The sequence below is a fragment of the Rattus norvegicus genome, chromosome 11, assembly GCF_021556685.1.
Source record: "Rattus norvegicus strain SHRSP/BbbUtx chromosome 11, alternate assembly SHRSP_T2T, whole genome shotgun sequence".
Classification (NCBI taxonomy): Eukaryota; Metazoa; Chordata; class Mammalia; order Rodentia; family Muridae; genus Rattus; species Rattus norvegicus.
Window position 1 is genome coordinate 80,378,074 of NC_141544.1, and position 14,682 is coordinate 80,392,755.

At 45.9% G+C, this 14,682-nt stretch overlaps 1 protein-coding gene across 46 annotated transcripts in view; it reads left to right on the plus strand.

The window, feature by feature from the left end:
- Kalrn (kalirin, RhoGEF kinase) overlaps positions 1-14,682 on the plus strand; it is a 606,323-nt gene that overhangs the window by 408,915 nt on the left and 182,726 nt on the right. For all 46 annotated transcript variants that reach the window (XM_087576981.1, XM_087576985.1, XM_087576993.1 and 43 more), the window contains 1 exon segment: positions 2,697-2,799. In XM_087576981.1, the coding sequence (XP_087433107.1) occupies positions 2,697-2,799 (103 nt within the window).

The following is a 14,682-nucleotide window of genomic DNA, read 5'->3' on the forward strand; positions in this document are numbered from 1 at the left end:
GGCTTTGGGGAGAATGGCACCATGAGCAGGGAGGCCTCCACATTGGTCAGAGAGTGAGGAGTTTGTGTGACACTGGCGTAGGACATCTCTGCAGCTGCTAAGGAGTCCTCTTCACTCACCATCAGTGACTAATGACTTCAGGAAGAAGAGGACCTATGTGTTGAGCCCTTCCAAACCCTAGCTTCCTCCAAGCCAGTAGATGGCTTCTTAAGTGTTTCCTTCTCAAGTCTCCATGTGCATGATCACTTCCAAGGGCTCTGCTGAAGGCCCTTTGGAGAAAATCATACAATAATTATATATATATAATATATATATATATATATATATATATCAAAGACAAAAATACACAGCACAGTGATGTTCTTAGAGTAATGGTCACTGGTGGCGGTGTGCTTTCCATGCCTCCAAAGATGGCATAAGCCAGAGGACTTAGTTGACCTTTCTGTATCAGCTAGGATAAGCAAAATGGAGAGCCACTGCAGTCATGGCATTGGAGTACTAGCACTGAGAGAGGTGGTGACCAGAAGTTGGGTATGACTGAGACAGAGACACCTCCAAAATGATGGCCAAGATCAGATCACTGCCCCATTGCTGCAGGGACCAAGGATGAGTGTATTGAAAAAGGGCCCATCTTAATTTTATATGCTTGGGTCCAGACTATGGCCTTATTTTAATCCTGGAGAGAGAAACCCTGTTTCTGGGAGCTCCCGTTTCACACGGAATATAGAAAGGAGTACAGTATAAAGAATGCACTGTCCAGGACTCTGTGAGAAGGAAACTTAGGTGAGGCTAATGCGAGGGTTGCTCTGAAATCTGAAAGAGTTGGAGAGTTTCTAGAACACACGAAGGGCATGTCTTAGAAATGTCTGCTACCTCCTCTCTGTCCCCTGCTTCTTCTCTTATCCTTCATGGACTGGAGAGGAACCTCACAGACTGCAGAGAACAACCAGGCAGTGTGTCCTGATGAGCTTGGCCTCCAGGATATAGCAGCAGAACTTATGGAGGGCTACGTGGGCCTGGGGGATGCTACCCCCCACTCCTGGGTCAGCCCTTTCAGCCCCCAGAACTGGCTTTATCTGTAGTGGACCAGAAGGATTTATAACTGGCCAAATTGGCAGAAAGCAGATTCCAGACATCTACAGATGGGGGAGGGGGGTGGCTCAGACCATGCAAAAACAACAGATGATCTGAAAGGCCTTTTATTTTTGGTTTCGAAATGTGTCACGTGGTCTCTTTTCACAGCAGATTCTGCCTTCCTCCGAATGTGTGGCTTATTAAAATAAGCTGGCATTTCCCAAGCCCACAAGTGGTGGTGAGAAAGTAGTCAACTTAGAAATGTTCTGCCTGGGAGAAACTACTCATTCTCAGGCACATGACATACGCACACACATGCACACACATGGCCACCCTCGTGCACACACTCACAGGTATACCAGACCATAATCGTTTAGACTCAGTGAGGTAGAGTCATTACCTGTGGCACTCTGCCCGTGAGATAAGATTCCCCAGCATCCAGTTCCCCATCTCTCAAGGCTTTTATTCCTCTACAAGCAGCATGGAGTGACTTTTGTGAAAGTGCCCATGGGAATAACAGTGGTTTCCTCTGCTGATCCTTTTAACCGCAGCCCACATCTCCCAAGTTTTCCCTAATGCAGACTAGTCAGCAATTCCCAGGCAACCATTCCTGCTGGGGCTTGACTGGGGGTTCAGCACAGAGTCAGGACACAATCATAAGGAAGAGAGGTGAGAAAGTAATGTGGTGTCAAAGTCGTGCAGTGCTCGGGCCCAGGAAGGGGTAGCACGTGTCCTAATGGCACCAGGGAGCAGAGCTGGCTCAGAGGCTGTCATAGCCTATGCTATCCCCAGGCCTGGAGAAAATGCCTTTCCCCTCTGCATTGATAAGAGCTCATCACCAATAAGTATAAAATCAGTAAGACCCACCAAAGAGAAGATTGTGAATCCTCCATATGCAGGAGCTAAAGATCCATCAGGACTTTGCTAAAGATAACCTTCCCATGAGGAAATAGCCCAACCCATTTTCTCCAGCAAAAGAAATGTGAGTTTAAAAAAAAAATCCATTTTAAGATTCATGATGCATGCCTATAGTCTCAACTGCTTGGGAGGCTGAGGCAGGAGTCTTGCTTGGACCCAGGAACTCAAGGCTGGTGGGAACAGCATAGCATGACTGCATCTTAGACAAAGAGAAAAAAAAAAGAATACCCTGTCCATTGTTTGTGTTTTCTACACCAGCAGAAACACAACCCCCATCCTAGTCATGTCATGCAGAATCCTGAGCTCTGTGGCTACTGAAAAGGGGCATTGGCTGGCCAGAAGCCCAGGTTCTAAGTAAGATACATCTTCCTCCCGCCTAGGATAGTCCCATTCCTAGATTTTTGTTGTTGTGGTGGTTATTACTTTAATGCCTCATCTGCTGTATGGGCCAGAAAAGACCTAGGGCAGGTGTTGTGCTGTGCCGTGCTAGGTCATGGAGTGATCACGTGCTTCCTGAAATGAATGAGCTTTCGCTGAAATCACTTACGCTGTACCCACTAACAGGATGATGTTACGCAATCCCTGCTAGGACTATCCAGACAGGCACGACTCTGTCAACCCCGCTGGGCAAACCTTGTGTGCTCTCAACCCACAGTGGCTCCCCCCACCCCCACCCCTGTTTCTTTTCTCTCTTCTTCCTGCAGGGATGGGGTAGAGGATGGTGACAGCCAGGGGGACGGGAGCAGCCAGCCCGATACCATATCCATTGCCTCCAGGACCTCTCAGAACACAGTGGAGAGTGACAAGGTAAGACAGAGTCCTAGCCTTCCTTCCCTCTGCCCCAAGTTGTGGTTGGTTTAGCTGGCCCTGGAGAATTGTGCCTCAAAGTCCTTCCGCTCTGGAGCCAAACAACAGGAGCCAGCTGCGTCATGGCTCCAAACGGGAAAGGATGGAGCTGGATTAGGGCAGTCACAGGGAGTAAACAGTGAGAAAGGCAAGGTCTGATCCTTCCAAATCACCCCTGCTGGGCCGCTACACTGCTCTGCCTCAAGAGAATGGACCTCAAAGAGTCTGAGTCTAGAACTGTGTCCCGAGACACAAATGGCTCTGACTGGCTCATACTTACTTACAATGGTTTGATTAGGGCATATCTTAAAATTAGACCAGTGGTTTGGGAAATAGACACATAGACACTACTCAGGAGGGACCTCTGACCCAAAAAGACTCTAGTGGGTAAAAGACACCCTTCCCCGGCCATGTACCCAAGGCTGAGCTCCTGAGAACTTAAGGGCAGAGGAACCCACCAAGAGGATGAAGTCATCCTCTAAGGAAACCTGACCCCTTGTCTCCCACATCTTGGAGCAAGCAGCAAAGGGTGCTCTGAGGGGAAGGCAGGAAAGACATTGTCCCCGTGTGTTTGCTCAAGCTGCCTGAGGAAAGTGATCGTTGGAATCTACAGCAGAGAGAGGAAGGGGCCCAAGGCCTGACTCACTCATGCTCACCTACCCAGAGTCCAGAGTATGAGGTAATCTACCTCTGCATATCTGTCATGTTACTGGTGAAGTTAGACTTCTTCCAGGTCCTGCAGGCCGCTCTTCTGCCTCAGGCAATAGGCCAGGCCTGTTCTTGATTTTAGTCTTTTCTACAATGTGGGTACTTTCCCACATTCACTAGGTTTTTTCCTTACCGGGAATAAACCACACAGTATGGGGACTGTCCCTAGACCTGCTGAGATAAGGACAGCACATCACCCTAACCACACTGAATCACCACACGAGTAGACTCGTGCTCAAGGGCATTCAAGGTTAATTCCATCTGACAGCTGCTTTCATCGTTTAGAGCCATTTTCAGGGGCAGAGTAAATAGAACATTTGAGGGTTTTTTTTTTCTACTTACAAAAATACAAAACTATTTCTATGTCTTCCTGGCTTCTCTGGTCTGTTGTCTAACAGTATAACTAAAATATCCTATGAATAAAAGTGTTCTTTTTTTAAAGCAGTCCCTGGTTGGTAAGTCAAGCGTGCTATTGCCCATGTTCAGACATAGACTTCTAGCTTTGTTGTTGGGGGACTCGCCCCTCACAGCGGCTAACCCATCTCCCAGGATCCTGACATATACAGAAACCCCTGACCTGGGCCATTCGTCCATTTCTTTTCTTGCTGGCAAGGTAAGTGAGGCTAGACGACACCTTTGACAGCAGGCTTTTTATTATAAATGAGGGGTTTTAGAACCTATACCTTTCTCTAAGTAAAACGGAGGATCCACCGAGTAACTCACCCAAGAAAATTTTAGTAGTCAGTGTTAAAGCAGGAACTAGAACGCAGGCCCAGCCAGGACCACCGAACACTCAGTGCTGACTGAATCCAGCTGGGCGTTCTTTCTGCACATGCCACACACAGACCAGACACATGCTCCTGTCAAAGCACCTGCCATGTGCCAAACTCTGTGCCGGCTACTGTGGAGAGCTCGCGTGCGCTGTCTGTGGAGTGTGAATCCCCATCCGTGCGATTTCTTGTTTCCTGTTGTCTCTATAGCCAAGCCACCGGTCCCCTATGAGAACATGGGCTGTGTCTGTCTGTCCTCCTGGTATACAGCAGGGCTTGCGAGTCACTTGTGAACTCGGTGAACATATAATGTACTATTAGGTCTCCAGGGAATACAGCGTTAAGTGGCAACTGAAAGGAGGTTTCCAAAGGTAGCTAAGTGTACAAACATCCTATCTCTTAAGGCAGTAAAGAAACCTAGAACTTCTGAGCAGAGAGCTTAGTGGGCTGGAGTACTTGTCCTCTTAGGAGCATAAGCTCCAAGCCCCCTTCTCTGGCCCTGGGATACAGGCAGTGAAGAAGTTAGAGATTGTGTTCCATATATGAAGCCTAAAAGCCCACTTACTCTCAAACAGTAATGGGCTGTCGATGGATATACAGTGTCCTTTAAAATATTCTCACCCTTCTCCAAACCCAGCAGTGAGGACAAGGCAGCCATGTGGTCCCTGGCGACCTATGTCCCCCTCCAGCGGTGAAATCATCTCACTGAGATCTTGAGTTCGTAGGTGTTACCAACAGGGTCCAGTTCCTTCCATCTCTCCTAGGAGGCAGGAAGCCTAGTTTCCAGGGGACCAGATAAAAGTCTCTGGACTGACTTAGATAAACTGATCAAGGTTGACAGAAGAGTGAATGACAGTGGCTTTAGGGAGGTCAGGGTAGAGACACCTCACAGCAACTAATCATTCCAGCAGTAGATTTTTCCTCAGAGTGTCAGGTCTTCTTCCTCAGATGCGAAGGAATGGTTTGTGTCCATGGTTGGCTGAAGGGCCCTGGGGAGCCCACTTTGGGCTGAGGCACCCCTCCAGCTTCCTGTCATGTTCTGTATGCTGTAGTGTGAGGGAAAGCATTTGAACACAGCTGGATGAATCCCAGCCCTGACACCTCTTCCGTCAGCTTGCCCAGGTTATCATAGGTCAGTTTCCCCATCCACCAAACAGGGTCATGAAGCCTTCTCACAGCATCTGCCTGGTCGCTGCTAACTTTCAGTCTTAGGGTATGAACGCAACGCTTCAGCAGACTGGGAAGAGCTTTGTGCGTTCTCGAGCGGAGTTCCAACCTCTGGCTTCATCGCTGTCAGCAACTGTCAGCAGCTTCTTATCTGTGTTCGTCCTAAAATGACATGCCCACTTCAGCTTACCTCTCTATAAGCCTCTGAAGTCCCAGGCATAAATGTTTGCTGCTAGCCTCGACTCCTCGGTTAGCTTATTGTTAACATACTGTGATCTACTCATGTCTGACATTGAATGATCAGATTTGAACAGTGGTGGGTCCTTGGGCTGTGTAGGTATTTGGAGACTCTCGCCATATCATTTTTCAAATCTTTGAAGGCTATATTCGAAGTCTGCAGATTCTCCAGCTATCGATTATATTAATGTGTTCCCGGATTATTCCATTTCTAGCTACCTTCCTATGGGCTCCCTTCAGCATGTAAATTCTATATAAAATGGGTTATTCAGAGGGGTAAGTAGCCTGCGTATGGGATCTGGCTGTGAATGGTATTGACCATTCTGTAGGGCTGCTGCATTTAGAATTTTTCCTAAAATGGTCATCGTGTCTAGTGAGAGTTCCTAGTACCGCTCATAAAATCTCCATGCCTTTTTTGAGGCCAGACTTAGTTAGGCAGGTGACTTAGTAATTCAAGGGTAGGACAACTTTGTGTCCACTTGGTTCTCTTGTCTAGACTCATCCCTGTGCTCTAGCATGTCCTGATTATAAAGTATTCATTCAATATGTTAGCTACGTCTCACAGAACAATCTTCTGTTCCTTCTCCATACTCTGGCCTTTTAGTAAGGTTAAAGAAAGGGAGCCTTCTTTCTCGGTACCACATGGAAACCCCTTGTCCAGCTCTTCTTTAAGACCTTAAGAGATGGAAATTCTACCACTTTTCCCTGTGGAAGAGGAACTAGGACTGTTGGCTTATGCTGTAGGTTCCCCTATCCTCAGCGAGAACACAGTTTATTATTCATAATTCTGCATTAAACCCTTACAAAGCAGAGCTGAGTGCCTCAGTAAGTAAATCCCAATAATAACTCTCCCAGACTGGCTTTTGTTTGATCCTCAAAAGGATCTGCATAATTAGGCCTTCCACAGGCCTATATTACACAAAAGTGTTATGTCCTCCAGGCGAATGAAAGTTCTTACTTCAGCTCACCGGGGGCCAAACCCGTTCTGTCTATGTGGTACTCCGGGCAAGACACCTCACCCATTCATCCCAAGCCTTTCACCCCTTGAGTTCTGTGGTTTGCTACCACACATCAAATATCTAGATTCACTGAATGCCAGCAATGATGAGGTATCAGTGCAGAAGAATCTTTTTGTAAGGTAGTGGATCCCTTCCAGAGGACAGACATGTGCACTGTGATGAACCTGGTGCATTCATTCAGAGCAGGTACAGTGGATGTTGCCAATAAACATGTATTGAATTAAATATCCCATATCCATCCTGTGAGAAATACTGTCCATACACTGTTAGGCTCTAGTCATGCCCACGTTAACCAAAGAGAGAGAAATTGGAAGGAAATTCATCATGGCTGCTGTCCTCTATGATAACAATAATAAGAAAAAGACACTGCTGGAACACCTCACAGCCAGTGTGTGATCAGAATATGAGAATATGGAATGATCTGGTGTAAGCCAGGATACAGGGTAGATCAGGGATGTTGGTGTGAAATAGGGAATGTGGAGAGGTCTGGAAGCTTGAGGGGTTGACTCAATGGTGTTAACCCTGGATCGTCAGTTCATTGTGGTGGGTTATGACCAGTTTTGTTTCAGTAACTGAGAGGGAAGTCATGGAAACAGCTGTGGCAAGGGCCCAACTAAAGGGGAAAGCACATGATCCCCACAATTCCCTACCACTATGATAGCAGCCATGACATGATATCTATGGCAAGGAAGCCTACCCATAGAAGCCTCATGAATATAGACTACTCTGACATTCATTAGAAGCGAATAGTCTTCACACACCACATAGACACACACACACACACACACACACACACACACACACACAAGGAACAGGTATCAGGACACAAGGAACAAAGTGAGAATCAGAGAGAGAACTGTGGCTTTAAGTTGATATCTGTATAAGGACCGGCCTAGTTCCTGAGTTAATGAAGTTGTTTTCCCTGCATTGGTAGCTTGGTGTGGATGTAGCCCTTGGGTAGGTAACTTCATTAGGAATATAACCCCTACCACATTCATCCATTGATACAGACCCAGACCCTGTGTTGGTGCACAGATGGGGCCTAGCCCAACACCAGCATATTCCCACTCTCTTCATCCATGCCCTGTTGTGAAGCCTGCCTGATCTATGTCAGGTGCTATACTCTATGCCGAGAGTACAGCAGTGGGTAAGGGAAGGCCTCACCATCTCCAGCTTTTTTTTTTTCGAGTGTAGGAAAAGAAAACATCCAGAAATAAAGAGAATACCATCTCCATGTCCTGCTTTAAAAAAAATCAGAGATAAATACCTTGTCCATTTTAATTTAGATGTAAACCTTATTCTGGATGGATAAGGGACAGATCACTTAGAGAAAAGGGGAATCTCTTCCATTATAAGAGTTCATGAATGGAAAACCACAAGTCTTATAGAACACAGGTAGAGAAAGAACTTCTCAAAGAATGCAGCCTAAGTCCAATTCCTCATATGTGAAATCTTAACTGAGATTCCCATGCATATGATCCATTGAAGGTATACAAGGTTGTTGTGTTCACATGGTGTTAAGCTCAATCTGATTCCTCCGGAAGCTCCAGGCAGGAATCACCAGCTGTGCACTGCCTGAGCCAAGGGCCTTGGTCTTTTGTGTCAGATGAGCAATCAGTAGGCACAAGAGCTGTGGCTACGCTGTCAGGAAAGATCTAGGTAAGTGCAGTAGCATCTACCCTGGGGAGCATAGTGATGTGGTAGCAGGGCCATGGGTCCTAAGATTAGTCCCGGACCCTACACTGACCTGCTTATGACCTACGGAGGTCACGTTATATCCCAGCTCTGCCTCAGGGTCTATACAAAGAGAGCAGCGACTGTCTTTCCTAGAGCTCTGAAGGACTAGATGAGATCCTATCTGAAGTGTGTGGGGGACTCAGGGACCCAAGAGCCCTTCCACTTTCCCTGTTCTTATACCGAGAACATCTGCTATGCCACCACCTAGAACTAAGACACTGCAGCTGGAGTGTCTGACACGGGCAGGCAGGCAGGCAGGCAGGCAGGCAGGAAATTTAGAGACGTCCCAGAAATCATCAAACCCACATCCTTCACTGTTGACAAGTAACCAAGTGACTTATTCAGAGTCACAAAGACAGTTAATGACAGTTCTGAGAGTCAGAGCCAAGTCAATCACCCAAGTTAAATCGTTTAAACTGACACCTTTGCTGTGACCTTCACAGTTCAGCTTGTGGATCTGCAGAAGGCAAGTGCCTCTGCTGCCCCCTCTTGAGCTGCTCCTGCCCCCCTCCACACACACACACACACACACACCCCTCTAAATTCCCATAAATCCACAGCAACCCTGAGTAAGTTGCACTGAGGTGCTACAGCAACGCTATGGCTCTGGGCTGGCAATGCCTATCACTTCAATACCAAGTACCTGTGACTCACATGGTGGCCTTGGTGGGGGTGTGATTCTGCCCTGGAGTCTTTCAGCCTCCCGAGAAGATTCCTGTTGGTCTCTAAGCACTTGGCAATGAGTGCCGGGATGCAGCAAGGCTGATCCCTATCTTGGAGCCGCCTGGGAGGAGCAAGTTTCCAGAGCCAACTCACCCCTGCTGTAGTCCCGTACCAGGGGAAATTCTACTTCATTGTTAACCTTTGGGTGGAAGGCAAAAGCAGATCTGAAAACAAGCCACAATGTTCAAGTGTATTAACTGGCGACAGACCGGGGCAAACAAGACCCAAGTAAGTATACCTTCAGCCCCTGGGGGCAGGGAGATGGACGGATGGACAGGTGGGCACGGCTGGGAGGACAGAGGTGAGAGTAAAGTGGCAGCTTTCAGGGCAAGGGTTGTTCTGGAAGATTCCACAGAGACTGGCCAGCGTTTACTCTCTCCTCCTTCGGTCTTACATTAGAAAAAGTATTGTACTTTTAAAGAGGAAGGAAGAAAAGAAGGAAGGAAGGAAAGAAGAAAGGAGGGAAGGAAGGAAAAAAGGAAGGAAGGACTGACTTTGCCAAAGGGTAGGCTTAGCAAACTGTGGGGAGCCTGCTCTTCAGAGCTCCCGGATGAATAGCAATGGCTTAGAACTGTGGTAATGACCGAGAGCTCTTTGGATGGGTGTGATCATTAGCTCTTTTGGAAACCTCAAGCAGAAACTTTGCACAGGGATTCAGAGCAGCATGGGGTAGACAGCGCAAGACTCACTCTGGTTTGAGCTTGTGGCGTTGTGGAAGCTGGTGTTCCTTCTCTGTGAATGCTCTGTGGTAAGAAGCACAGGCCACAGCACCTGTTGCTATAATGTAGCATTCTGGGGGGGAACCTCCTGGGCTGACAGGTGGCTCAGTATGGCCCTGACTCTTGCCTTTGAGCCCTGGCTAAAGCTTTTTGCCTAGGTTTACCTCGATGTCAGTCAGTTGAGTGCTGGTTTCTTCTTTACTCTTGGCTTCTGCAACATGTCTGTCATGACCACTGTGGAGCAGGGCTGTATAGATTTCTGAGGATGGTGTTGGAGTGAGGTCATGTGACCACTGTTGCTGGAAAGCAGGACTGCCAAGAAAAAGAAACTAACCAAAACACCCTCTTTGGTGGATTTCTCCAAGGAGCCACAGTAAGGACATAATTTTTATCATGGGACATCTCCCAGGAGCCACAGGCAACAGGGGCCCCTGAGAGGGGGAGTCAACTCTGCTTCGATGACTGTCTTTATGAGAGAAAATGTTCTACATAGCTGTAGGCCTACACAGATCAGTCCCTAGACACTGTCCACCCCTGCTTTCAGCTGGAGTCTCTCCTCACTACTGCCCCGCTGCGTACAAACCTGCCCCTGTTTATGCTGGAACAGCCATTTCTGTGTCACAGGATGGTTGGATTTCTGTCCCCTCGTTTGTAGGGGCTTAATACTGAGGCTTACAAGGTTCAAGAAGTGACGTAGCTTGGAGTCCACCATGCTACCTCTCTTTTCCTAGTGACAACAACCAATCTTTATCCCATTCATGAAAATTCCCTTGACAGATCCCAAAAAGAAACGTTTGCAGGATATGTTCTCTGGCATTTTAAAGCAAACCGTCTGGAAGTCCCGGTCTGTAAATGTGCTGTCCATAGAACAGGCTGCAGGGAAATTCACAACACACCACCATGAGATGGTCAGTGGAGAAGAGGACAGAAAACCTGTCAACTATCTTAGCCCACTAGATTCATATTTATTGTTGTTGTTGTTGTTATTATTTTAGTTCAGTGTGGTTGGATTGAGTTCCCCCGATGACCAGAATCATAGATTTGCTCTATATGGGAGAGCCTCTGTCCTGGCCCACAGCCCTCAGTTTATACCCAGTCTCTGACCTGCATGTGACCATAGGCAGCCATGCTATGGTGTTCCTGAAATGAGGTGCCAAGCGTGCTGACTCCTGCTTTCTGCCGGCTGCTGTGGGAGCAGCAGTGACGTTGTCCTGATGAATGTGTCTGTTCAGATAGGATTCGTCCGCAGCAGGACAATACCACTTTGAAGGACAAATTTAGCCTGGGAGCCGAGAAGATTTTGACACTAAAAGTCAAAAGCGTCCTTGCCTTGAAGTTCATCTTCCTTCCAGTTCTCCTTTGTATCAATTTCGAGCCCAAAATATTAATTCTAATCCTGGATACTATGTCAAAGAGCGGGGCTTCTGAAACTTTTGTATCAAAGCATTTTATTTTGATATAGAATCAGACTTTTAAAAACCGCAGGGGAATCACAGAATTACACAGAAGCTCCCTGCATCACCCTTTACCCAAACCATTTTACATTTCTTCTTGTTCATCTAATTCAAACTGTTTTCTTTAATGGGATACATTCTGGGTTATTAAGTGAATTACTGAGGCGTTAACATAGTTGCAGTATAAAATGCATATATTCTTCTAGAGACCTTCCTTTAAAATAGAAAGCCGTATTTATTCTTTAAAAAAACCTTTCAGATTGTTATAAAAGCTCAGTTGGTAAAGGTGCTTGACGCCAGCCCAGTGACCTAGATTCAAGTTCCTGAATGCCACTTGGCAGAAGGAAGGAGGGAACAGACTCCTGCAAGTTGGTCCTTTGACCTCTGTGTGTATGCCTGTCATATACAAGCATAAATAAATCAGTGTTTAAAAAAGCCCTTTCAAACAGTGGTAGCCCGTAGTACTGTTTTATAATTTTCCATGTAATAGAGCTGCAAAATCATTTCATAGCAGGACATGAAGCTGTTTCATTTCCTGATGGTGGCACCACCGTCTGTTTAACTTGTCCTCTGTCGTTGGGAGTGCAGGACATCTCCAATCTGTAGTCATTGCTAACGAGGTTGTAATTAATATCCTGTGCAGATACCGTTTTTCACACTTGTGAATATATTAATAGGAAGTAGAAATACTGCATCCAGGGGAATCTCCATTTTGAATGTTGATGGAAATGTAAACTAACTCTGCCCCGTTGTTAGCTCCCTCCATACTCCCCAGCTCTTGCCATCGGCCAACAAGACCACCTTTTCTTTTTTTTTTTTTTTTCCTTTTTTTTTCTTAACTTGAGTATTTCTTATTTACATTTCGAATGTTATTCCCTTTCCCAGTTTCCCGGCCAACATCCCCCTAACCCCTCCCCCTCCCCTTCTATATGGGTGTTCCCCTTCCCATCCTCCCCCCATTACCGCCCTCCCCCCAACAATTACGTTCACTCGAAGACCACCTTTTCTAAGCAGATCCTTTCATCTTTATTCATTTTGTTCTTTCACATTTTATTTAGCTGCGAATGTGGCACCTGTTTCTTTTTCTATTAATTTTACACATTATACATGGTTATTTTACACATTATTTTTACATATTTTACATTACATGATATTTACATATTATTTCAACAATTTTACATAGTATTACATAGTATTTTTACACATACTATTGAATCTATGTTAGTACCACATGAGAGTTACAGGTTTCTCTGAATAGCTATTATCTATAAACTTATTTTATAAGATGTATTCCCAGTTATAAACATCTGATTTATAGTAAACTTTAAATTGTCGCCGTGAGTGCCCTTAAATGCACAATGTGACTGAAGACGTTAGTGGATAATTATGGAATAAGCGGATACCAGCCTTGTAGAGGCTGAAGTAGAATACCACCCATTTCCTAGAATTCCCCACGTGCCCTCCTGACACAGCCCTCAGTTTCTTGCCCTAAGGGTGACCATGCCCCTCACATCCATGATGTTCTTAATCTGTTATCTGGTCTCCTATACAAATGCCCCACAGTAATATCGTTTCAATGTGACTAGCAATGTAGTTTTCCTGACTAGAATCAGTCCCATCTCTTTTCTGCTTTAATTTTGTCACTAATATTGTTTGGGGGGATCTATTGGTGCTGATGTACAAAGCTATGTGTTCATCTCCATTATCATGTGACTATACCAAACTCTGTTCATTCTTTGCACAGAGTGTCAGGGCTATTTCCAATAACTGTTTGAGAGCCCTTGTTAGGTCTATCCTAGCATTCAGAGTTCAGCTTTTATAGCGTGTCGGACTAGGGATGCAACTGCTAGGTGGTAGGGTGTACATGTGTCTCTTGAGCCAAATTTATATCCCAACCACTGTGCAAGAAACCTCAGGTGTTCTGCTCTCCCCCGTGTGAGCTCATGGCTGAGCAGCACCTACTTCTGAGGAGGTCGTGTTTCTCTGATTCCTCAGAGGACTCCACATTTTCCCACATCCTGGAGACAGCCTTGAATTTCCTCCTGCCAACATCTCCACTCAAGCTCTTCGTTAATCTAGTAGGCTGCTTGGAGCATTTGTTTATTTATTTGTTTAATACTGGGAGTATATAGTAATTAGTGTATGTGGGTTATATATGTAAATATCTATTCTCAGTCTGTGGTTTGTCTTCCTCTTCTCTGTTTTGCCTCTTGATAAGCACCTAACGTGATTGTTAATGCACTAGGAAGCCTGAGTGTCATGGGATATGACCAAAAGCATTTCTGACATGTAATATTTCAAAATAGCACACTGTTTATGTATCCACAGAAGAATGTACCAATGTGAGGACTTAACACACGCTCTAAGTTTCTGTCAGCCCCTAAGTTCTGAAGAGTAAGAGCTAGTAAAAATGAAGATGCTTATATTATTACAATACACTATATGACATGAGGTAGCGTTGAATCAGTGAAACTTTTAGAAGAAAGATGATAACGACAACGGGTTTGTCACTTGGCTGTCCAGCAAGGGGATCCAAGCCATGGAAAGGAAGTCTGTGCATGACAAAACTAAAAACCTGTGTGCACAGTAAGCATCTTCAATGTCGATTTTATAGACAGCCTTGTGATTCGGATCTTCAGTTCCTTGATCTGTTGGAGGACTGAGTTACTTCTGTGTGTTGTCACAAAGGCCAGGCAATTAGCATCAAGGAGGATACAGGAAAACCAGAGCCAACAGGAATCCATTCCAGTACTGTCTCATGGCTGCAGCTTGGCTTGGGGCCAATTGCTCTCAGGGATTACATAAGAACCTGCGAGGTCATGTGATTGGTTTCTCCAGCAGACTTTAAGTCCACAAGGATAAAAACATGTCGGTCCCACACCCCCACTGCACCGCCAAATCTTACCAGTGCTAACTCACAGCTAGACCTTGATAAACATTCATTAAATGCACGAATGGCAAGGGAACCATTGAATTAGAGGTGATCGTTTGGCATTGTGGTCAAAGGGTCATGACATTAAATCTGGGAGGATCAGAGATGGTTCCACACACAGCTTTGCTAACTAGAATGTGTAGGGCAGCGAGGACATTGGGAGTGGGAGGAAGCTCAGTCCAGACAGGGGAAACAGGATAACTGGGGCATGGAGAGTAAGTTCGCTTGGTTCAAGTTCAGGGTTTGTGTGATAAGTTGAGGGAAAGAAATGTTAGGTCGGGTAGATCATGGCAGACACTGAATACTGTCAACCGGCACTTTTCTGAGCACCATCCAAGAACCACCAAGGGTCTTTAGTATGGGGGCCACAGAATTGCC